Source organism: Amblyraja radiata, chromosome 32 (assembly GCF_010909765.2).
Source record: "Amblyraja radiata isolate CabotCenter1 chromosome 32, sAmbRad1.1.pri, whole genome shotgun sequence".
Classification (NCBI taxonomy): domain Eukaryota; kingdom Metazoa; phylum Chordata; class Chondrichthyes; order Rajiformes; family Rajidae; genus Amblyraja; species Amblyraja radiata.
The window spans coordinates 12,507,846-12,532,232 of record NC_045987.1 but is presented as its reverse complement, the minus strand read 5'-3'; the positions used below and the strand labels follow the sequence as shown (position 1 = coordinate 12,532,232).

The 24,387-nt window shown below is 45.8% G+C and overlaps 1 protein-coding gene across 2 annotated transcripts in view; it reads right to left on the bottom strand.

The window, feature by feature from the left end:
* Positions 1-13,182, bottom strand: part of ak1 (adenylate kinase 1) — a 107,242-nt gene extending 94,060 nt beyond the window's left edge. Inside the window, exons 1-2 of one of the 2 annotated variants that reach the window (XM_033048908.1) lie at positions 13,013-13,182; positions 12,641-12,850 (exon numbers count right to left, since the gene is read on the bottom strand). In XM_033048908.1, the coding sequence (XP_032904799.1) occupies positions 12,641-12,781 (141 nt within the window). In that variant the 5' untranslated portion in view covers positions 12,782-12,850; positions 13,013-13,182. Of the gene's footprint in view, positions 1-12,640; positions 12,985-13,012 lie in introns of those variants that run through there. The other variant, XM_033048909.1, reaches the window with a different exon arrangement.
* Between the last annotated feature and the right edge of the window lie 11,205 nt (positions 13,183-24,387).

Sequence of the window (24,387 nt, the reverse complement as noted above, 5' to 3'; positions counted from 1 at the left end):
TCTCTGCACCTGCTCAGCGGAGGGGGACTGAGTAAGATTGCCAAAAATCACAGCCGTAAGTGGTAGCGTTTTATCTAAAATCAATATACAGTGCAAACAGGAAGTAAGTGCATTTACAGTAGTGCCTTTTAACTTCAAGCCAAAGCACCCAAGCCACCATTTGCAGTAAGTAGTGCATTTCAACTTCATGCCACCATTTGCAGTAAGTGGTGCCTTTCAACTTCAAGCCAAAGCTCCCAAGCCACCACTTGCAGTAAGTAGTGCCTTTCAACTTCATGCCACCATTTGCAGTGCCTTTCAACTTAAAGCCAAAGCACCCAAGCCACCATTTGCAGTAAGTAGTGCCTTTCAACCTCAAGCCACAATTTGCAGTAGGTAGTGCCTTTCAACTTCAAGCCAATGCACCCACGCCCCCATTTGCAGAAATAGTGCCTTTCAACTTCATGCCACCATTTGCAGTCAGTGGTGTCTTTCAACTTCAAGCCACACCCAAGCCACCATTTGTAGTAAGTAGTGCCTTTCAACTACAAGCCAAAGCAACCAAGCCACCATTTGCAGTAATAGTGCCTTTCAACTTCAAACCAAAGCTCCCAAGCCACCATTTGCAGTAAGTAGTGCTTTCAACTTCAAGCCAAAACACCCAAGCCACCATTTGCAGTAAGTAGTGTCTTTCAACTTCATGCCACCATTTGCAGTAAGTAGTGCCTTTCAACTTCAAGCCACAATTTGCAGTAAGTAGTGCCTTTCAACTTCAGGCCAAAGCACCCACGCCCCCCAATTTGCAGTAAGTAGTGCCTTTCAACTTCAAGCCACACCCAAGCCACCATTTGCAGTAAGTAGTGCTTTCAACTTCAAGCCAAAGCAACCAAGCCACCATTTGCAGTAATAGTGCCTTTCAACTTCAAACCAAAGCTCCCAAGCCACCATTTGCAGTAAGTAGTGTCTTTCAACTTCATGCCACCATTTGCAGTAAGTAGTGCCTTTCAACTTCAAGCCACAATTTGCAGTAAGTAGTGCATTTCAACTTCAGGCCAATGCACCCACGCCCCCCATTTGCAGTAAGTAGTGCCTTTCAACTTCAAGCCAAAGCAACCAAGCCACCATTTTCAGTAAGTAGTGCCTTTCAACTTCATGCCACCATTTGCAGTAAGTAGTGCCTTTCAATTTCAAGACACACCCAAGCCAAGCCAAGCAAGGGGGGGGGGGGGGGGGGGGGGGGGGGGAGGAGGGGAGGGGCTTTCTGGAGCGCTAGTATGAATCATTTTAGAACCAATAGACATTTTTTTTGCAAGCTTTAGAACCAATAGTCGTTTTTTTGCAAGCTTTAGAACCAATAGACATTTTTTGCAAGCTTTAGAACCAATAGACATTTTTTTTGCAAGCATTTTAGAACCAATAGACATTTTTTTGCCAGCTTTAGAACCGATAGGCATATTTTTGCCAGCTTTAGAACCTATAGACATATTTTTGCAAGCTTAAGAACCTATAGACATATTTTTACAAGCTTAGAACCAATAGAGACATATTTTTGCCAGCTTTAGAACCAATAGACATATATTTGCAAGCTTTAGAACCAATAGACATATTTTTGCAAGCTTAGAACCAATAGAGACATTATTTTGCAAGCTTTAGAACCAATAGAGACACATTTAGCAAGCTTTAGAACCAAGACATTTTTTGCAAGCTTTAGAACCAATAGACATTTTTTTGCAAGCTTTAGAATCAATAGACATTTTTTTGTAAGCTTTAGAACCAATAAACACATTCTGCAAGCATTTTAGAACCACTAAGGGCACTTACATTTTAGTAGACATGTGCTCAGTGTTATTCACAGCTCAGAGAAACGTGACCCTCTGCCTTCCTCCATCTTGAAGAGTGAGTGAGGCACACCACTTCCTGGTTTTATAGTCCCTCCCCCTGCCGCCAGCGGGGGCAGCAGAGAGAATGGGGAATTTTGTAAAAACATTAATATCTCTGTACTTTTTAATCGACGGGAAAAATCCTCGGCACACATGCGGCGAAGGGGTGCTCTGAGCGAGGTGGCCAAAAATGACGGCCGTAGGTGGCGGCGTTCTCTCGGAAATCGCAGCACAGATGACCAAAACCGGTCAAGAACAGACTTTTAGTAATATAGATATATATATAGATATATATATATATATATATATATATATATATATTATACACACGCACACATACATATATATATACACACACAAAGTAAATTATACATATTATATATATATAATTATATATATACACACATATTATATATATATATATATATATATATAATATATGTATAATTTATTGTGTGTGTGTGTATATATATATATATATATATATATATATACACAAAATATGTATCATTTGATTTTGTGAGTTGTCTGTCTACATGCCTGTGATGCTGCTGTAAGCAATATTTTCATTGTGCTTGTACCACACTGTAATTATGCATGTGGCAATAAAGATTGGGCCGAAGGGCCTGCTTTCATGTTGTATGACTCTTTGACAAGGAATTTTGATCATTCTCCGATTTGTCAGCATCATGTATTTTTACATACAGAAAGGTCAATTTTATCATTGAGGAGGGTTCTTAACAGACAAAGTACTGCGTGGAAGTATTATAAAGGATCACAAGGAAGCCCGCAACAAGGATGGTGTGCATTAGAGGAAGTTCTTATATGCACTAAACTAAACTAAATAAGGCAGGTGACTGAAATGTGTAGGAAGGAACTGGTTTAAACCGAAGATAGGCACAAAATGCTGGAGTAACTCAGCGGGACAGGCTGCATCTCTGGAGAGAAGGAATGGGTGACGTTTTGGGTCGAGACCCTTCTTCAGACTGGTTTGGTATAAGGGAAACGATCAATTTTCTTGAATCACCCACTGTGTTTAGAAGTCTGTATTTGAGTTGCAGCAAAGCATTCTCCCGCTTACAATTCTCTGTACGTTGATAATGAAACTCCTCGGTGTGTGATAGCCAGGGTTACCATCCTTGCACTGGGATTTTGTGGGTCTCAGTAACTCGGAGCATTCATAGAAACATAGAAAATAGGTGCAGGAGTAGGCCATTCAGCCCTTCGAGCCTGCACCGCCATTCAATGATCATGGCTGATCATCCAAATCAATATCCCATACCTGCCTTCTCTCCATACCCCCTGATCCCTTTAGCCACAAGGGCCACATCTAACCCTCTTAAATCCAGCGAATGAACTGGCCTCAACTACTTTCTGTGGCAGAGAATTCCACAGATTCACCACTCTCTGTGTAAAAAATGATTTTCTCATCTCGGTCCCAAAAGACTTCCCTCTTATCCTTAAACAGTGGCCCCTTGTTCTGGACTTCCCCCAACATCGGGAATAATCTTCCTGTATCTAGCCTGTCCAACCCCTTAAGAATTTTGTACGTTTCTATAAGATCCCCCCTCAATCTTCTAAATTATAGCGTGTACAAGCCGAGTCTATCCAATAAAATCTTATAAAAAACTTACAATATTCTTAAGGGGTTGGACAGGCTAGATGCAGGAAGATTGTTCCCGATGTTGGGGAAGTCCAGAACAAGGGGTAACAGTTTAAGGATAAGGGGGAAATCTTTTAGGACCGAGATGAGAAAAACATTTTTCACACAGAGAGTGGTGAATCTGTGGAATTCTCTGCCACAGAAGGTAGTTGAGGCCACAGTTCATTGGCTATATTTAAGAGGGAGTTAGATGTGGCCCTTGTGGCTAAAGGGATCGGGGGGGGGGGTATGGAGAGAAGGCAGGTACAGGATACTGAGTTGGATGATCAGCCATGATCATATTGAATGGCGGTGCAGGCTCGAAGGGCCGAATGGCCTACTCCTGCACCTAATTTCTATGTTTCTATGTTTCTTCATAAGACAGTCCTGACATCCCAGGAATCAGTCTAGTGAACCTTCTCTGTACTCCCTCTAGGGCAAGAATGTCTTTCCTCAGATTAGGAGACCAAAACTGTACGCAATACTCCAGGTGTGGTCTCACCAAGACCCTGTACAACTGCAGTAGAACCTCCCTGCTCTTATACTCAAATTCTCCTGCTTTAAGTGGAGGAGCGGAGGACGGTTCTTCTACCAGAGTCCTGGCTGATGTCCCCACTCTCCGTCACCGTGCTGGCTTCAGCAATGACCTGCGGAGATGACTGCTGCATCCGCCCACATAATTACAGCCTCTTCACCCCTGGGGGGGGGGGGGGGGGTGTGCACACAAACCTGGAGACACTCGCAAGGCACGTCTACAATCCAAATATTTCAGCCTGAACAATAAGCAACAAAACAAGAAAATTCACATTCTATCAGACACGCGTTTAGCTCAGCAGAGCTCGGTGCTGGAAGGGGTGCTGAGGATCTTATTTCATTTGCAGTCGCCTCAGAGAATATTTAGACTTCCTTGAGCTTAAACCACAGATCAAAAAACCACAGGAAGGACATCATGATTCATTGCAAACTACTGCAGAGGAAAGCCTGCACGACAGACTGGACTGGCCAATGGAGTGAAATAACTATAGCTGTTCACTCCAGTGTCCTGTGGCAATTGTACCTAATGTTATTGAAACGATATATTACAACATCCTACCCACTTTATCAGCATTTCCTGATTCAGTTAACTGATGTTTCCACCTCCTTTTTTTAAAATAATTTCCTTTCAATACTTCCTCTATTGCACGCCATCCTTGTTGCAGACCTTCTTGTGATCTTTAATGGCCTTCTACACTGTACGCTGCATGTCGAGAACGCCCTTAAATAATGTCCTCCTCATGTGAACTCCCACATCATCTCCTTTGCTAAAACAATTCTGCAGACAGAATTCCGGGGACACTTGCACCTCTAACCTGACACCTCACATGGTCAGATGCTGGGCGAACCGCTCCAAAGGATAGACACAAAGTGGTGGAGTAACTCGGGGGGTCAGGCAACATCTCTGGAGGAAAAAGGATGGGTGACTTTGGGTCAGGACTCTTCAGACAGTTACAGGATAGACTGAATCAGAACACATTCATCCATCATCTATTCATGTATCTATCTATGTATCGAATCCCATCTCACAGATGAACTCTCACACACACACTATCACATACATTCTCACACATGCACCTCTCTGACACACTCTTTGGAAGGTAAAGCAGTGCAGCACAGGCCCTTCAGCCCACAATGTCTGTGCTGAACCTGAGGCCAAGCTAAACTAATCTGCTCTGCCTGTATGTGATCCGTACCCCTCCATTCCCCACACGCTCATCCACCACCTCCTCCCTCGCTCGCTCCCGCATATACACGCCCGCTCTCACACTTACACACCCTGTCCCCACACATGCACAACTCCTCTCAGACTTGCGTACAAAACCCTTCTTGCTCTCTTTCGCACACTCGCACTGTCCCCAACATGCACTCTCTCTCTGTCTCACATGCACACTTCTTCACAGACAGGGAAACATAGAAACATAGAAAATAGGTGCGGGAGTAGGCCATTCAGCCCTTCGAGCCTGCACCGCCATTCGATATGATCATGGCTGATCATCCAACTCAGTATCCAGTACCTGCCTTCTCTCCATACCCCCTGATCCCTTTAGCCACAAGGGCCACATCTAACTCCCTCTTAAAGATAGCCAATGAATTGGCCTCAACTACCTTCTGTGGCAGTGAATTCCAGAGATTCACCACTCTGTGTGAAAAAAGTTTTTCTCATCTGGGTCCTAAAAGATTTCCCCCTTATCCTTAAACTGTGACCCCTTGTTCTGGACTTCCCCAACATCGGGAATAATCTTCCTTGACGCAGATGATCTCCTTCACCATCTCTCTCTCTCTCCCTCCCTCTCTTATACAATTGCATCTTCTCCCTATCACATATGTACTCTTTCATGCATTCCGTCTCCTCTTGCGAGCACTCTTGCTTCCTTCTGCTATGCACTCTGTCACACTCACACTCACTTAATCTATTTCGCACTCCATCTCCTCTTACGTACGTGCGTGCACTCCCTCTCTCCTGCCGCACACACTCTCCGTTACATATCTATGTTGACTCTCCAACATATACTCTCTCTCTCTCACACAAACAAACACACCCTCCATTTCTCACAAGCACAAACTCTGTGTTGTTCTCCCTTATGTACGCATACACTCCCTCTCTTTCTCTTTTCCACACTCTCTCCCTCACACACATACACTCTCTACCTCTCTCTAAAACAAATGCACCACTCCCTCGCTCTTTCAGGCACCCTCGCTCCATGCCTTGGAGCAAGAATGGAACTCACTATCAAAACATGGAGGGGACGGGGGACACCATTTTTTTGGCGGCCGCGCGCGCATGCGCACACTCACACACGCGCGCGAGGCTTGGGAGGCTCAATCCAGCGCTAAATGCAGCTCAACTGCCTGTCTCACCGGGTTAACTAACAGCCCTGTCTGGACTGACGGGATACCAGCGCTGCTTCTCCGCGCTGGCCATATTTCCCGCCAGCCCAGGCAGGTTAACCTGGCGGGGATGTCGCCCACCTCTCAAAACATGGGGGGACGTGTCCCCTCTGGCCCCCCCGGGTTTTCCGCCCCTGCCTTGGAGAGCCCTCTTACCCGAAGTTAATAGACAATAGGTGCAGGAGTAGGTCATTCGGCCCTTCGAGCCAGCACCGCCATTCAATGTGATCATGGCTGATCATCCACAATCAGTACCCCGTTCCTGCCTTCTCCCCATATCCCTTGACTCCGCTCTCTTTAAGAGCTCTATCTAACTCTCTCTTGAAAGCATCCAGAGAACCGGCCTCCACCACCCTCTGAGGCAGAGAATTCCACAGACTCACAACTCTGTGTGTGAAAAAGTATTTCTCATCTCCGTTAGTGAAATCAGTTGTATCTCCTCAAAAGATATTGGCCCCTTATCTGCACATTTCAGTGCGAGGATTTGATATTTCGATCTCAACCAGCCAGCGAGGTAATTATAATTTTACAATCCAATCCCTCATTACAACTCAGTCATAGTGTTTATCCCAATTCACAAATTGCAATGTTTAATTTACAAACCAAGGATGAAGGAAAATCCTTGCAAACAAGACACATCAGATGGAAATCTGCACTGCCCGGCCTCCTTGGAACACACACAATTTTCCATTCTGCACAATGACCTCCAAGTACTCAATGCAGCTCACCAAGTAATAATGAATGGGAACTCCAGAGCTTCCAGTGGTGGGAAACCACTTGACCCCATTCTGAAATAAACAACCACACCTCCTGGGCAAAAGGGACGATATCCTGAATGAAGTTCAGCCGTTGGTCATCTACTTGATCCTCCAGATCGACCAGCTCCAATGGTCTCATCCACAATATCATTACGATCCAGCTTCAATTTCCTGCTATTTCTCAGGACTTTTAGTTTCTTATTGTCACATGCACCGAGGTACAGTGAAAAGTCTATTGTTGCGTGCTATCTAGTCAGCAGAAAGACTCAATCTCAGTTGCCTATTTCCTTCGTTGCCTATTTCCTTCGCTCCTTAGATGCTGCCGCACCCGCTGAGTTTCTCCAGCATTTTTGTCTACCAGCGGAAAGACTATACATGCATACAATCAAGCCATCCACAGTGTACAGATACTGGATGAAGGGAATCATGCTTAGTGCAAGGTAAAGGCCAGTAAAGTCCGATTAAAGATAGTCCAAGGGTTTCCGATGAAGCAGATAGTTGCTCAGGACCTCTCTTTAAAAGGAACACACGTACATTTCACCTCTCATTGCTTTTGAAGTGATGCCCTTCACACAGAGAGCTAAAATGACCCCCATGGCTTTATACAAAACTAGTGTTACCACCGAGAGACTGTGGCTGAAATCGAGTGTTAACGCCGAGATACAGAGGGTGGAGCCGCTGCCTCACAGTGCCAGAGATCCGGGTTCAATCGTGACTTCAGGTGCTGTCTGTATGGAGTTTGCACGTTTTCTCTGTGACCATGTGGGTTTCCTCCCACAGCCCAAAGACGTGCGGGTTTGTTGGATAATTGGCCTCTGTAAATTGTCCCCGGGTGTGCAGGGAGTGGATGGGAAAAGGTGGATAACATGGAATTAGTGAGAATCGGTGATCAATGGTTGGCATTGACTTGTTGGGCTGAAGGGCCTGTTTCCCTGCTGCATCTCTAAACAATCTCTAAACCCAAGGGACTGCGGATGCTGGAATCTTGAGCAAAACATCAAAAGTGCTGGAGGAACTCAGCAGATCAGGCAGCATCTGTGGAGGGAATAGACCAGACGGCGTTTTGGGTCAGGGCACTTCTTCAGGCGGGACCAGTCTATATCTGGCGAATGGTCCCGACCCCAAACGTCACTTATCCATTCCCTCCTCAGATGCTACCTGACCCGCTGAGTCCCAAGTGTAAACGCAACGTCGTTATGTCAGGCCAATGTCTAGATATAAAGCATCTCACATCAGTTATCCATCATTGCTGCAATGCCCTGTTTAAATGGCTCTTGGAAAATGTTAACCACACATAAAGCAGCTCCATAGACAGAAACTGCTCCAGGTATTTAATTCCATGCCAAATCTCCAGCCTCGTCACTTATTAGATAAGACAAGTGGCATATATTGATCATTTTATCAAAGAAATTAATTCAAATTTTTGCAAATAAATTCGTATCAGTACAAAACGTTAATGAGTCAGAGTGGAGTGGAGTGGAGTGGCTGAGGAGGCAGAGAATTCCCTTCCCAATCAAAGGCAAATGTGTGAGGAGGAGGGAGGCTTTCATTTGATAGGTCACTGTGGTCTGAAAGGGGTGGCAGAAACAGGTGTCATCTGAAGATTCAGAGGGGAATAAGCAAAGGAGAATTATTCTGCAGACACGCAGGGAACAAACAGGGTTAGAGTGGCTGAGCCCTGTCAGAGAGTAATGCCCCTGTCCCACTTATGCCCCTGTCCCACTTAGGAAACCTGAACGGAAACCTCTGGAGACTTTGCGCCCCACCCAAGGTTTCCGTGCGGTTCTCGGACGTTTTTGTCAGTCTCCCTACCCGCTTCCACTACCTGCAACCTCCGGCAACCACCTGCAACCTCCGGGAACCGCACGGAAACCTTGGGTGGGGCGCAAAGTCTCCAGAGGTTTCCGTTCAGGTTTCCTAAGTGGGACAGGGGCATTAGGCTGGGCGGACGGATCAAATGGCCTCCCTCTCTCTATCTCTGCTGCATCAGTCTGTGATTTGCCAGCAAAAAAACATTCAGTTCAATTCTATCAAAACATACAAGATGTTTGCGTAGTGTGATTAAGCATGCCCGGACATACAGTTTCTTAATAGGACAAATCCCAAACTGGAATTACTATTATTCTGCGAAAAGATCCAATTTCTCTTTTACTGGAAGAGCTCCAAAAAACAGTCAATAGGAGCAGAATTAGGCCATTTGGCCCCATTCCACCATTCAATCGTGGCTGATCTATCTCTCCCTCCTAACCCCATTCTCCTGCCTTCTCCCCATAACCTCTGACACCTCTCCTATACCACCCCGTCTGTATCCTCTCCCCCACCCCAGCGCACACACATTTCTCCGACCATCTCCCACCATCCCAGTCACCCTACTCCTTTCCTATCTTCTGTACACTCATTTGCCCATCTCCAAATCCCCCATTTCCCTTCCCCCTCCTTCTCCTCCCCCTCTATCCATACTCCTCTCCTCCCTCTGGCTTTTCATTTCTTCCCCTTCTCTCCTAACCTGACACTCTCCTTTTCACCTTTGTTATTTACTCCACCCATCTTTCATTAACCCCCCCCCCCCCGCACCCCCTCAACCAGTATTTGCTTATCATTTGTGTAGGAAGGAACTGCAGATGCTGGTTTAAACCAAAGATAGACACAAAATGCTGGAGTAACTCAACGGGTCAGACAGCATATGTAGAGAGAAGGAATAGGCGAGATCTTCGGTCGAGTTTCGGGTGGAGACCTCAGCCTCGCTGAGTTACTCCAGCTTTCTGTGTCTCTATCTTCGCTTATTGTTTACCAGGCTTTGTCCCACCCACCTCTCTTTTCCAGCTTTCTCCACACCCCTCCCAAAATCAGTCTGAAGATGGGTCCCTGTCCGAAACGTCACCTGTTCATTCCCTTCCACAGATACTGTCTGATCCACTGAGTTCCTCCAGCACTTTTGTGATTTGCTCATGACTTCAGCATTTAAATAGAGGGATTTAAAGCGTCAGAATTACAACATCAATAGTTTACACAGCAAAAGATGTAACAATAGATAGATAATAGGTGCAGGAGTAGACCATTCGGCCTTTCGAGCCAGCACTGCCATTCAATGTGATCATCCCCAATCAGTACCCTGTTCCTGCCTTCTCCCCATATCCCCCGACTCTGCTATCTGTAAGAGCCCTATCTAGCTCTCTCTTGAAAGTATCCAGAGAACCAGCCTCCACCACCCTCCGAGGCAGAGAATTCCACAGACTCACAACTCTCTGTGAGAAAAAGTGTTTCCTCGTCTAGATTATGAAAGAAAACTGGCAGGGAACATAAAAACTGACTGCAAAAGTTTTTATAGATATGTGAAAAGAAAGAGATTAGTTAAAACAAATGTAGGTCCCTTGCAGTCAGAAACAGGTGATTTGATCATTGGGGAACAAGGATATGGCGGACCAATTGAATAACTACTTTGGTTCCGTCTTCACTAAGGAAGACATAAGTAATATGCCGGAAATAGCAGGGGACCGCGGGTCAAAGGAGTTGGAGGAATTGAGTGAAATCCAGGTTAGTCGGGAAGTGGTGTTGGGTAAATTGAATGGATTAAGGGCCGATAAATCCCTAGGGCCAGATGGGCTGCATCCCAGAGTACTTAAGGAAGTAGCTCCAGAAATAATGGATGCATTAGTAATAATCTTTCAAAACTCTTTAGATTCTGGAGTAGTTCCTGAGGATTGGCGGGTAGCAAACATAACCCCACTTTTTAAGAAGGGAGGGAGAGAGAAAACGGGGAATTACAGACCAGTTAGTCTAACATCGGTAGTGGGGAAACTGCTAGAGTCAGTTATTAAAGATGGGATAGCAGCACATTTGGAAAGTGGTGAAATCATTGGACAAAGTCAGCATGGATTTACGAAAGGTAAATCATGTCTGACGAATCTTATAGAATTTTTCGAGGATGTAACTAGTAGCGTGGATAGGGGAGGACCAGTGGATGTGGTGTATCTGGACTTCCAGAAGGCTTTCGACAAGGTCCCACATAAGAGATTAGTATACAAACTTAAAGCACACGGCATTGGGAGTTCAGTATTGATGTGGATAGAGAACTGGCTGGCAAACAGGAAGCAAAGAGTAGGAGTAAACGGGTCCTTTTCACAATGGCGGGCAGTGACTAGTGGGGTACCGCAAGGCTCAGTGCTGGGACCCCAGCTATTTACAATATATATTAATGATCTGGATGAGGGAATTGAAGGCAATATCTCCAAGTTTGCGGATGACACTAAGCTGGGGGGCAGTGTTAGTTGTGAGGAGGATACTAGGAGACTGCAAGGTGACTTGGATAGGCTGGGTGAGTGGGCAAATGATTGGCAGATGCAGTATAATGTGGATAAATGTGAGGTTATCCATTTTGGTAGCAAAAACAGGAAAGCAGACTGTTATCTAAATGGTGGCCGATTAGGAAAAGGGGAGATGCAGCGAGACCTGGGTGTCATGGTACACCAGTCATTGAAAGTAGGCATGCAGGTGCAGCAGGCAGTGAAGAAAGCGAATGGTATGTTAGCTTTCATAGCAAAAGGATTTGAGTATAAGAGAGGGAGGTTCTACTGCAGTTGTACAGGGTCTTGGTGAGACCACACCTGGAGTATTGCGTACAGTTTTGGTCTCCAAATCTGAGGAAGGATATTATTGCCATAGAGGGAGTGCAGAGAAGGTTCACCAGACTGATTCCTGGGATGTCAGGACTGTCTTATGAAGAAAGACTGGATAGACTTGGTTTGTACTCTCTAGAATTTAGGAGATTGAGAGGGGATCTTATAGAAACTTACAAAATTCTTAAGGGATTGGACAGGCTAGATGCAGGAAGATTGTTCCCGATGTTGGGGAGGTCCAGGACAAGGGGTCACAGCTTAAGGATAAGGGGGTAATCCTTTAAAACCGAGATGAGAAAAACTTTTTTCACACAGAGAGTGGTGAATCTCTGGAACTCTCTGCCACAGAGGGTAGTTGAGGCCAGTTCATTGGCTATATTTAAGAGGGCGTTAGATGTGGCCCTTGTGGCTAAAGGGATCAGAGGGTATGGAGAGAAGGCAGGTACGGGATACTGAGTTGGATGATCAGCCATGATCATATTGAATGGCGGTGCAGGCTCGAAGGGCCGAATGGCCTGCTCCTGCACCTAATTTCTATGTTTCTATGTTCTAAATGGCTCACTCCTTATTCTTAAACTGTGGCCCCTGGTTCTGTAACATGAAGGGTTAAGAAGAAAAAAATATTCAAACGGAAAAGCAACATCCCTTACCAGTCACTTGTTTCTACAGGTTTCTGAGCACAATCTCCCAACTCCAAAGCTCGTTTGGAATGAGTTTTTAAAAAAAGTCTCCACCATGGTACAAGCGATAAATAGTGTTTTCAGTTGTTTTATCATTAAAATCAAAATAAGTAAAGGGTGGAGGCTGCTCTCTCCCCCGTCTTGCAGCCATGTGTCTTACCTCGAAAAGCCGCGGTATCTCCCGCTTGGACAAGTAATCCTTGGCATCGGCCGTGTTCATTTCGGGCAGGTGAGCGGCCGCTGCAAGTAGCCAGTGATATTGACACGGGTCGGCGCCGCTGCTCCCACTGCGCGCTTGCATGCGAGACACACACGGGGCAGGCGATGCACCATCAAACTCTCAGATGTGCTCTTGCTGTTGGCGAGAATCCTGCAACAACATCCACACCCACCCGAATGCAATTCATTAAACAAATCGGAGCAGAGAAAAAAACATCTTTGCAAAAGCTACCCACTCCGGCCAGGGCTTTATTCCTCCACACCCCCCACACTCACACAATCTCCCAGTAACTCACAAGCTACCACACTTTACCTGGGTGTTTTTTTGTTGTTGTTCCTCCTCCTTTCCGCCGCGTCCGTCAGTCAGACTGAGAGGCACGTACAGCCGCCCTCATGTTTATTATTGTTTTCCTAGTGAATGAGAGAGGCGCCTGCCAGCCCCCGCCGGGTCCAAACGCCGCCTCCTCTCCACACAACCCGCTCACACCGCTGGTCGAGTAGAGAATTCACCCAGAAAATAAAATGTTTGGCGGTGGGGAGCGTGCAAACAGAAGATGCCGCCATCAGGCCGGTGGAGGGCGATAGGGAACATATAAAACACATAGAACATAGGTGCAAGAGTAGACCATTCGGCCCTTCGAGCCAGCACCGCCATTCAATATGATCATAGCTGATCATCCAAAATCAGTACACCGTTCTGGCTTTCCCCCCCACATCCCTTGATTCCCTTAGCCCTAAGAGCTAAATCTAACTCTCTCTTGAAAACATCCAGTGAATTGGCCTCCACTGCCTTCTGTGGCAGAGAATTCCACAGATTCACAACTCTCTGGGTGAAGAAGTTTTTCCTCATCTTAGTCCGAAATGGTCGATGCCTTATTCTTATTAAGATGCCCTGTCTAACTCTCTCTTGAAAACATGAAAACTGGTGCGTAGGAGTCAAGAGTGTTTGAAGAAGGGTCTCGACCCATTCCTTCTCTCCAGAGATGCTGCCTGACTCCAGCATTTTGTGTCCATCTTCCATGTAAGATCTGCAGTTCCTTCCTGCACTACAAGAGTGTTTAATTGTCACATGTACCATCCACGGAACAATTAATTTCTTACCTGTAGCATTATAATAGGTTGTAAACATAAATACATTGTTAATAATAAACACCCATTCAATAAATTAATAACCTCAATATCCAGTAGCAAAAAAGATCCTAAGTTTTGGTGTCCAAAACTTTGGAGCCCAAAGTTCTCATAGTTGAGGTCAATATTCATTGAGGTTAGCGTTTAGTTGTCGGGAAGAAGCTATTCTTGAACATGGTGGTCATGGTTTTCAGAGTCCTGTACCTTCTTCCCAATGGTAGGAGTGAAATGAGAGTGTGGTGAGGGCAGTGTGGGTCTTTGATATTGCTGGCTGCCTTTTTGAGGCTGTGCCTCCTATAGGTCCAAAGATAGACAGGAAATGCTGGAGTAGCTCTGTGGTCTGGCAGCATCTCTGAAGAAAAGGAACGTTTCGGTTTGAGACCCTTCTTCAGACCCACAAAATGTGTGGGAAGGAGCTGCAGATGCTGGTTTACACTGAAGATAGACACAAGAAGATGCCGGAGTAACTCCACGGGTCAAGCAGCATCTCTGGAGAGAAAGAACAGGTGATGTTTCGGGTCAAGACACCTCCCAGAGATCCGTTTGATGGTGGGGAGGTCAGTATCTGTGGTGGACCAGTCACTGTGCTCACTCCTGTACACCTGTACAAGTTCAAGAGTTGCTGAGGAGGAACTCGTTGGGAACAAGTGACCACAATATGGTCGAATTCCATATTCAAATAGAAGGGGAGCAGGTTGAAACTCAGGCTAGGGTGCTTAGTCTAAATAAGGGGGATTATGAAGGTATGAGGACTGAGCTGATCAAAGTTGACTGGGATAGCAGACTCAAGAATAAGACGGTACATGAGCAGTGGTGTACGTTTAAGGGTATACTGTATAACCTTCAAGAAAAATTTATTCCTATGAAGAAAAAAAGGGGTAAGGGTAAGAACAGTCAGCCATGGCTCAGTAAAACTATAAAGGATAGTATTCGGCTGAAGGCAAGGGCATATAAGGTAGCCAGAGATAGTGGGAGGGTAGAGGATTGGGAAGCATTTAAAGGTCAGCAAAAAATAACTAAGAGATTAATTAAGACGGGGAAAATAGACTATGAAAGGAATTTAGCGAACAACATAAAAACTAATAGTAAGAGTTTTTATAGCTATATAAAAAGAAAAAGGGTGGCTAAGGTGAACGTTGGTCCATTGGAGGGTGAGACTGGAGAGTTGTTGGTGGGGAACATGGAAATGGCAAAGGCATTAAACGAGTATTTTGTATCAGTCTTCACCATAGAAGACACAAAAAATATTCCAACGCTGGATAAACAGGGGGCGGTAGGAATGGAGGAGCTAAATACTATTAAGATCACCAAGGAGGTGGTATTAGGGAAATTAATGAGACTGAAGGAGGATAAATCCCCTGGGCCTGATGGATTACATCCAAGGGTCTTGAGGGAGATAGCGGTGGGGATTGTGGATGCATTGGTGATAATTTTCCAAAACTCCCTGGAGGCAGGAACGGTCCCAGTGGATTGGAAAATGGCCAATGTAACACCTATATTTAAAAAAGGAAGTAAACAGAAGGCGGGTAACTATAGACCGGTTAGTCTAACATCGGTGGTGGGTAAAATGTTAGAGACAATTATTAAAGAAACACTAACGGGGCACTTGGATAAACATGACTTCATCGGACAGAACCAGCATGGTTTTGTGAAGGGGAAGTCCTGTTTAACGAATCTGCTCGAATTCTTTGAGGAAGTAACAACCCGGGTGGATAAAGGGGAACCGGTGGATGTGGTATACTTGGACTTCCAAAAGGCTTTTGACAAGGTGCCACATAAGAGACTATTGCTAAAAATAAAAAATTATGGGATTGGGGGTAATATATTAGCATGGGTAGAGGATTGGCTAACAAATAGGAAGCAGAGAGTGGGGATAAATGGTTCATACTCGGGATGGCAACCGGTAACTAGCGGGGTTCCGCAAGGGTCGGTGCTGGGACCCCAGTTGTTCACAATTTATATAAATGATTTGGAGGAGGGAACCAAGTGTAATATATCAAAATTTGCGGACGATACAAAAATGGGAGGAAAAGTAGGGGATGAGGAGGATAGGAAGAGTCTGCAAAAGGATATAGATAAGCTAGGTGAGTGGGCAACAACTTGGCAGATGAAATTTAATACTAATAAATGTGAAGTCATTCACTTTGGGAAAAAAAATGATAGGGCAAGTTATTTTCTAAATGAGGAGGAGCTGCGTTGTAATGCAACGCAAAGGGATCTAGGGGTATTAGTACATGAATCACTAAAAGTTAGTATGCAGGTGCAGCAAGCAATCAGGAAGGCCAATGGAGTTTTGGCCTTTATTGCTAGGGGGATTGAGTATAAAAACACGGAGGTCTTGCTGCAGCTGTACACAGTATTAGTGAGACCACATTTGGAATACTGTGTACAGTTCTGGGGTCCATACTTAAGAAAGGATGTACTAGCCCTGGAGGCAGTGCAGCGAAGGTTTACAAGATTAATTCCTGCAATGAGGGGATTGACATATGAGGAAAGGTTAAGTAGGCTGGAACTCTACTCTTTGGAGTTTAGAAGAATGAGAGGCGATCTCATTGAAACATATAAGATCGTGAGGGGCCTTGATCGGGTGGATGCACCGAGGATGTTCCCAATGATCGGGGAAACTAGAACTAGGGGACATAGTTGCAGAATAAGGGGGGCTCTTTTAAAACTGAGATGAGGAAGAACTTCTTCACCCAGAGGGTGGTTAATTTATGGAATTCACTGCCCCAGGGAGCAGTGGAAGCAGAAACTTTAAATATATTTAAGACTAAAATAGATGTTTTTTTAGCTGCCAAGGGGATAAGGGGCTACGGGGAGAGGGCAGGGATATGGACCTAGGTATGGTTAGTATAGTAAGACCTGAGTGATCTCCTGGACAAGTGTCGATCGCCTGGATTGGGGTCGGAGAGGAATTTCCCGGATTTTTTTCCCGAATTGGACCTGGGTTTTTATCCGGTTTTTTGCCTCCCCCAGGAGATCGCGAGGTTCTTGGGGTGGAGAGGGGTGATAGCGGTATAAAGGGGAGGGTAGTGTCTTGTGTTCTGTGTCTTGTGTCTACTGTTTGTGGGTAAGTGTGTCTGTTTAGTGTTCAGCCATGAGCGAATGGCGGTGCGGGCTCGACGGACCTGGTGGTCTACTCTCGCACCTACTTTCTATGTTTCTATGTTTCTATGAACTCAGTGGGTCAGGCAGCATCAGTGAAGGGAATGGACAGACATTGTTATAGATCGGGGTCCTTCTTCAGACTGATGGAGTAGGGGGGAGAGGTGGAGGTTGGGCAAAGCCTGGAAAGTAATAGTTGGATATAGATGAGGTGCTTCCCAACCCAGCCACCCACCTCATTCCCTACAACTCCACCAGTCTGAATAAGGGTCCAGATCCAAAATGCTGCCTGCCCACTCCCTCAGCCTGACCAGCTGAATTTCTCCAGCGCTTTGTGTTCTGTTCAAGATTCAAGCATCTGCACTTTTTTGTGTCTTCCATGGCTGTGGTCCCTTCGGCTGCCATGGGACTCCACTCTGGTATTTCTCCTTAAACATCTTCCCCACCTTTTACCACTTCCCTCCTTCCTCCTTCAAGGTGTGTTATAAGACTTACGTCACAGGCCAAGCCTCTCGTAACTTATCTGATCTCTCTCCCCTGGCTCCATGTCACATTTTTGTCCAAGTGCCTCGGGATGTTTCGGGATTATATATAAAAGCTTAATTGCTGCTGTTTACATATTCCAGGATGCGATGGCATCACATACCAGAATAAAAATAACTTTCTAAATGTAGCGCAAAAGGCCAATGTTAGCACCTAGAGCCAGACCTGCGGAACACTCGCTCCTCCTTCACCAGTACTTGGAGGTGGTGCAGAGCCTTTGGTTGCCTTTGGTCCCATTCTAATGAGATTGCTGATGAGGACTATGTCTGGTCCACAGGTTGGCGAGGAGGTGCTTAAGAGACAGTTGGATGGGTATGTTGTGAGGTGGTGTTGCCCTTACACTCCCCACTAATGGACCAGGTTCTCAATGCTCCTGCTAGAGTCTAGAGTCTAGTTTAGATAAATAGCCATGAAACAGGCCCTTCGGCCCACCAAGTCCATGCCAATCATCGATCACCCGTTTACAATAGTTCTATGTTATCCCACTTTTCCTCTCCCTCCCTACACACCAGGGGCAATTTGCAGAGGTCAATGAACCTACAAACCTGCACGTCTTGGGATGTGGGGGTAAACCGGAATGCCCTGAGGAAACACCATGTCATCGCAGGGAGAACATGCAAACTCTGCACAGACAGAACCCAAGGTCAGGATATAACCCGGCTCTGTGTTGCTGTGAAGCAGCAGCTCCACCAGCTGCGACACTGTGCTGACTAGGTTCGAGGTAAGAGAGGAAATATTTAAGGAACTTGAGGGACAACATTTTCACAGTGGGTGGTGGCTGTTTGGAACAAACCGCCGGAGGAAGTAGTTGAGGCAGGTACTATTGCAATATTTAAAATACATTTGGACAGGTACATGGATAAGAAAGGTTAAGTGGAATATGGGGCAAATGCAGATAAGTGGGGCTAGCTTCGAAGGGACATCTTGGTCAGCATGGACGAGCCGGGCCAAATGGCCACTTGCTGTGTTGTGTGACTATGTCTCTATGACTTTGATGGGCCATGTGCCATGGGATCCTGGGAGTTGATGCAGGTGTTCACACTTCCTCAAGAAGGCTCTGAGCATGTCCTTGAATCTTTTTCTCTGTCGACCTCGTGGTTCCTTGCCATGACAAAGGATCTTTGTTCCATTGGTCTGGTGTCTGGAATGCAAACAATGCATCCCGCCCATTGAGATGCCTGAGTGTAATTAATGCAATCACAGCTGATGTTGGGCCAAAGCAAGGTCAGCGGAAGCCACCGAAAATGCTTTGCGCATCTCTCCAGTGTTGGGGACGATATTAGTGGTATTTCTCTGGCTCTTCGAGGCGCCTGCTATAAGAATCCGTGACTTGGGTAACATGCATGCTCACAGTCTTTTTCCCAGGAGAGATGTTTCTATAACCAGAGGGCTTAAGGTGACAGGGGAGAGGTTTAAGAGAGACTTCAGGAGCAACTTTTCCACTGAGAGGGAAGTCTGGATCTGAAATGAACTGCCAGAGAATATTAGAGAAATGGATGACAACTTTTAAAAGACACGAGGACAGACATGTGGATAGGTCACAAGACCATTAGTGATAGGAGCAGAATTAGGCCATTTGGCCCATCAAGCCTACTCCACCATTCAATCATGGCTGGTCTATCTCTTCCTCCTAACCCCATAACCCCTGACACCCGTACTGATCAAGAAAATATCCATTGAAGTGGCCTCCGCAGCCTTCTGTGGCAAAGAAGTCCACAGATTCACCACCCTCTGACTAAATAAATTCCTCCCCATCTCCTTAAGGATAGTTGCTGAGGTTAGTGTTGTGCAGAGTTCAAGAGCCTGATGGTTCCTGGGATGAAGCTGACCTTGAACCTGACAGTAACGGTTTTCAGGATTTTGTACCTTCTTCCCAATACTAGCAGCAACACAAGAGCACGGACAGGGTGATGTGAGCCTTCGATGATATCGAGGCATGAGTGAGGGTGTGTATATGTGTGTGTATCTGTGAACGCTGTGAAATGTGCGCATGTGTGTATGCGTGTGTATGTGTGTGCATGTGTGTGAGATTGCATGTGTGTGCGTACGTGTGTGTGTACACGTGTGTGTGTGTGTGTGCTGCGTGTGTGCACGTGTTCATGTGTGCATGCATGTGCATGCATGTGCATGCGTGTGTGTGCATGTGTGTACGTGTGTGTGCGTGTGTGTACACGTGTGTGTGTGTGCGTGTGTGCATGCGCGTGTGTGTGCGTGCATGTGCGTGTGTGTACGTGTGTGCGTATGTTCGTGTGTGTGCATGTGTATTCGTGTGCCATCTAAAAGTCTCTCAAATGCCACTATTGTAACTGCCTCCACCACCACCCCTGGCAGTATGCTCCAGGCACTCACCACCCTCTGTGTAAAAAACTTTCCCTGCATATCTTTGCCCCCCTCGCCTTAAATCCATGTCCTCTAGTATTTGTTTTTTTTCCCCCACACTTGAGAAACAATTCTGAGTGTCTATCCTCTACCTTTCATGATTTGATGTACTTCTTGTCTGTGGTTTAAAGGTTACTGTTGTGAGGCCTCAGGAGTGAGGCCACGGGGTGATGATCTAGGGTAAAAGACTTTTGGAACCAAGTTGTCAACACTGTGAAGCAGCTAAAAGCAGAGATGGTCTCACGATGGGAAGTTTGAAAGTTCAAAATCAAGAATATATTGTTTGTAATCCGCAACCTCTGGAATGTAAACAGATGTAATGATTCCTGCATTGTGTGGGGCTGCTGGCCAACATGGCAATGCAAGTACGCACGTCACTTGAGTTACAGGAGTTTTACAACAACATTGACAACACTCACACTTTAAGGCTGTAAAATGTCCCAAAGGTACTTCCAGGAATGAGGTTAGACAAACTCTGACCCCAAGGGACAGAGCGGAGATATTAACAGAAGATTAAAAGTCTGGTTATAGCCAGAGGAGTACAGCATGGAAACAGGCCGTTCAGCCCACCTTGTCCCTGCCAGACAAGTTGACATATTGGGCCATTTGCTGACATTGGGCCCATATTCCTCTATGCACATCCCTATATCTGTCCAATTCACTTATAAAAGTCATCACCGCTCCTGCTCCTATAGCTTCCTCTGGCAGCTCCTTCCACACACGGACTACCCTCTGAGTGAAAAGGTTGCCCGAGGTGCCTCTTGAATGCCTCCCTCCTCACCTTAAGTTTGTGCCCTCTAGTTTTCGAATCGGCGACCTTGGGGGAAAAAGAACTGCGAACATTGACTTTATTCATGCCTCTCGTGATCTTGTACACCTCAATAACGTCACCGTGCAGGAAGAAAGGTCCACCACACTGAAGCTCCTCTGCGCTGTGTGTGTGTGTGTGAGAGGACGGAGTCTGTGTGATAATTTTATACTAAAGCCAAGACTTCCCTTTGCATGACTGTAACCTGCATATACATTCGCTGTAACTGTGTAAACTATTTGACTGAACTCTGTGCTTACATATATTTTCTTGGAAATATTATCAACGGAATGATGTGCTGTATTTTTGGAAGAAGCAGGTTAACACAAGTTGATCCACTCAGCTAATGCTCAGTCAGAGAGTTACAGCAGACAGCATGGAAACAGGCCGTTTGTGCCTACCAACATGCCGTATCTATTAATCCCATTTGCTCTCGCTGGGCCCAAATTCCTCTAAACCTTTCCTACCCTATCCTGTCACTTGACCAAATGTATTTTAAATCTTGAGTATTTGCTATATCTTCGTAAATATTCCCTGCACCCATTCCAGTTTTTAGGCATCGTTCCTATAGCAGGGTGACTAATACTCAAAGCCAATGTCTTTTACAAATCCGGTTGTTGCATTTCAAATTGTTCGGTCATGGACTGAAATACAAATGAGTTCCTTTCTTTGGCAATCGTTGTCTAAGCTGCCGAGCCTCTGGTTTATCTGGACAACTTCCAGATTGGAAAACCTTCCTGATTCCCAAAATAAAGTTCAGTTTAGATTAGCTTCATTTATTTAGATAGAGCATGGAAACAGGCCATTCGGCCCACGCCAACCATTCAACACTTACTTGTTCACACTAGTTCAATTTCATTGCAAATTTTTCATCCTCTCCCTACACCTTGAGGGCGGCAATTTTACAGAAGCCAATTAAAACCTAAAAACCTGCACACCCTGGGATGTGGCGGGACACTAGAGCACCCGGAGGAAAGCCGTGTGGTCACAGGGAGAACGGGCAAACTCCGCACAGACAGCACCCAAGGTCGGAATCGAACCTAGGTCTCTGGCACTGAGAGGCAGCTGTGCTGCCACAGAGCACGGCAGATATCCTGAATAAGAAGGGTAACAAAAATGACCAGAGAGTTTGGCTTTCATCAGACTGTGATCAAACAAAATTTAACAGAGCCACTCAAAGATATTTCAGGGAGAAGTCCAAAAGGTCGGAATGTTTTAAGGAGGAAAGAATGGTTGAGAGGTCGAGGGAGATCTTTCTGGTGCTTGGGGTCTTGCTAAACAAAAGAAAAGCCAGGAAAATCAGGGAGAATCAAGAGACCCAAAAGAAAGAGCATTGATACCTTGTTTAAGAAGGAACTGCAGATGCTGGAAAATCGAAGGTACACAAAAATGCTGGAGCTACAGCGGGTGCTGCAGCATCTATGGAGCGAAGGAAATAGTCTGAAGAAGGGTTTTGGCCCGAAACGTTGCCTATTTCCTTCGCTCCATAGATGCTGCTGCACCCGCTGAGTTTCTCCAGCATTTTTGTGTACCTAGCATTGATACCTTGTAGGGTTGGAGATTTTGTAGAAAGTGATATAAACTCGGGGATGAGAATTCAAATTGGAGGCATTAGTAATTTAGGAATGAATATGAGCGACTTGTGATACTGATGATCCAACAAACATAAATATAACCAATCAGACTGTAAATTTGTGTTTCATGTTGCTTTTATTTGGTGCTGTTGGGCATGGGTCTAACTTGTTAGGCTTTTACTCCGTGGAGACATTTTTTTATCTCAGGGATCTTGAATCATTTGCGAGAGGATTTAAGTGATGACAAGCTACTGTTTTGCAACTGCTTCCAATCTTTTTATGGGATTCGTGTGAACTGAGCGCAGCACTTGTTCCAGCTTGCCCATGAACCTGCTTTGCAATCAGTTCCAAGTGCTTTACATTATATTATTTATATACAAGTAGGCCTTTGTAAAAAAACATTATAATCAGTAATCTCACTCCTGTGCTTTAAAGTTATTCTGCGACTATAAATCATGCAAATGCTTCAAAGAGATTTGAGTTCTGACCCTGATCGCAAGGTAATGATTTCTTAACATCAATCCACTTAAAAGAATTGGGAGCACATTGTCCAAGGGGGACAGGGACATTGTTTCCCCAGAGACTTGGGTTGACATTTATTTCTGTGGCACAGCTTATATGCAGAGTCTACTGTTGGTGTTTTGCCCAGAGTCTACTGGTTCCCCACATCTGTTGGATGCGAGAGGCAAATAAGTTCCTCAATGGTCATTCACATGCGCACACACACACGCACACGCACACACACGCGCGCACACACACGCGCACACACACGCGCACACACGCGCACACACGCGCGCACACACGCGCACACACACGCGCACACACACACACGCACACGCACACACACGCGCGCACACACACGCGCACACACGCGCACACACACGCGCGCACACGCACACGCGCACGCACACGCACACGCACACGCGCACACACGCGCACGCACACGCACATGCACACACGCGCACACACACGCACGCACACACACACACACACACACAAAGGGTTAAGAATGTTATATGTATTGCAACGGAACAATTAACTTCTTGCTTGCTGGAGCTTAACAGGCGCCGAAATACTACCACAGTCAGATAAATATGTAATAATACAATAACTTAATAACCATAATACCAGGTAACCATAATAGTGCCAAACCTAAGTCTGTTGTGCAACCAAATACACAGTCCATAAAAGATTACAGTTGCTGAGGTCAGTGTTGTGCAGTGTTCAAGAGCCTGATGGTTGCTTTGAAGAAGCTGTTCTTGAATGCATATACATAATTGAAATGGAGACTCCTTTGTCTTTCTGATGCAATAGATATCCAGCATCCAACCCCTGTTCTAGAGGAGATGTGTTTTTCTTGACTCGTGTCTGGTTTGCTATACACTATTGAGCACAGCCTACGGCAGCTGCACAGAACGGCAGTGGAAAGAGCCGGCGGCATCAGGCCAACCCCTGCTCGTCAATCGAGTGCCGCCAGGACACTTGGCCGTAGGGTGAGAAAATAATATGGCGTTTCTCCATGGGGCAAGATTGGACTTTCCAGTGGCTTGGATGTTGCAAGACAGTATTGGAATGTGACGACTCTGTGTGTACGTGCCGTGCCGGAAGAGGAACTACTGTACTCATGTACAGTATAATTTGACTGGTTAGCATTTAACTGTGGAACAACAAAAACACAATGTGCTGGTGTAACTCAGCAGGTCAGGTACCATCGCTGGAGAAACATGAACCTATTCTCAGCCCCTGCCTCAGAGGGCGGTGGAGGCAGGTTCTCTGGATGTTTTTAAGAGAGAGCTAGATAGGGCTCTTAAAAATAGCGGAGTCAGGGGATATGGGGAGAAGGCAGGAACGGGGTACTGATTGGGGATGATCAGCCATGATCACATTGAATGGCGGTGCTGGCTCGAAGGGCCGAATGGCCTACTCCTGCACCCTATCGTCTATCCATGTGTATGAAGGAACGGCAGATGCTGGTTTACACCAAAGGTAGACACAAAATGCTGGAGTAACTCAACCGGTCAGGCAGCATTTCTGGAGAAAAGGAATGGGTGACATTTCGGGTCGGCTGAATAAGGATCGCGACCCGAAACTTTACCTGTTCCTTTTCTCCAGAGATGCTGCCTGACCCACTGAGTTACTCCAGCATTTTGT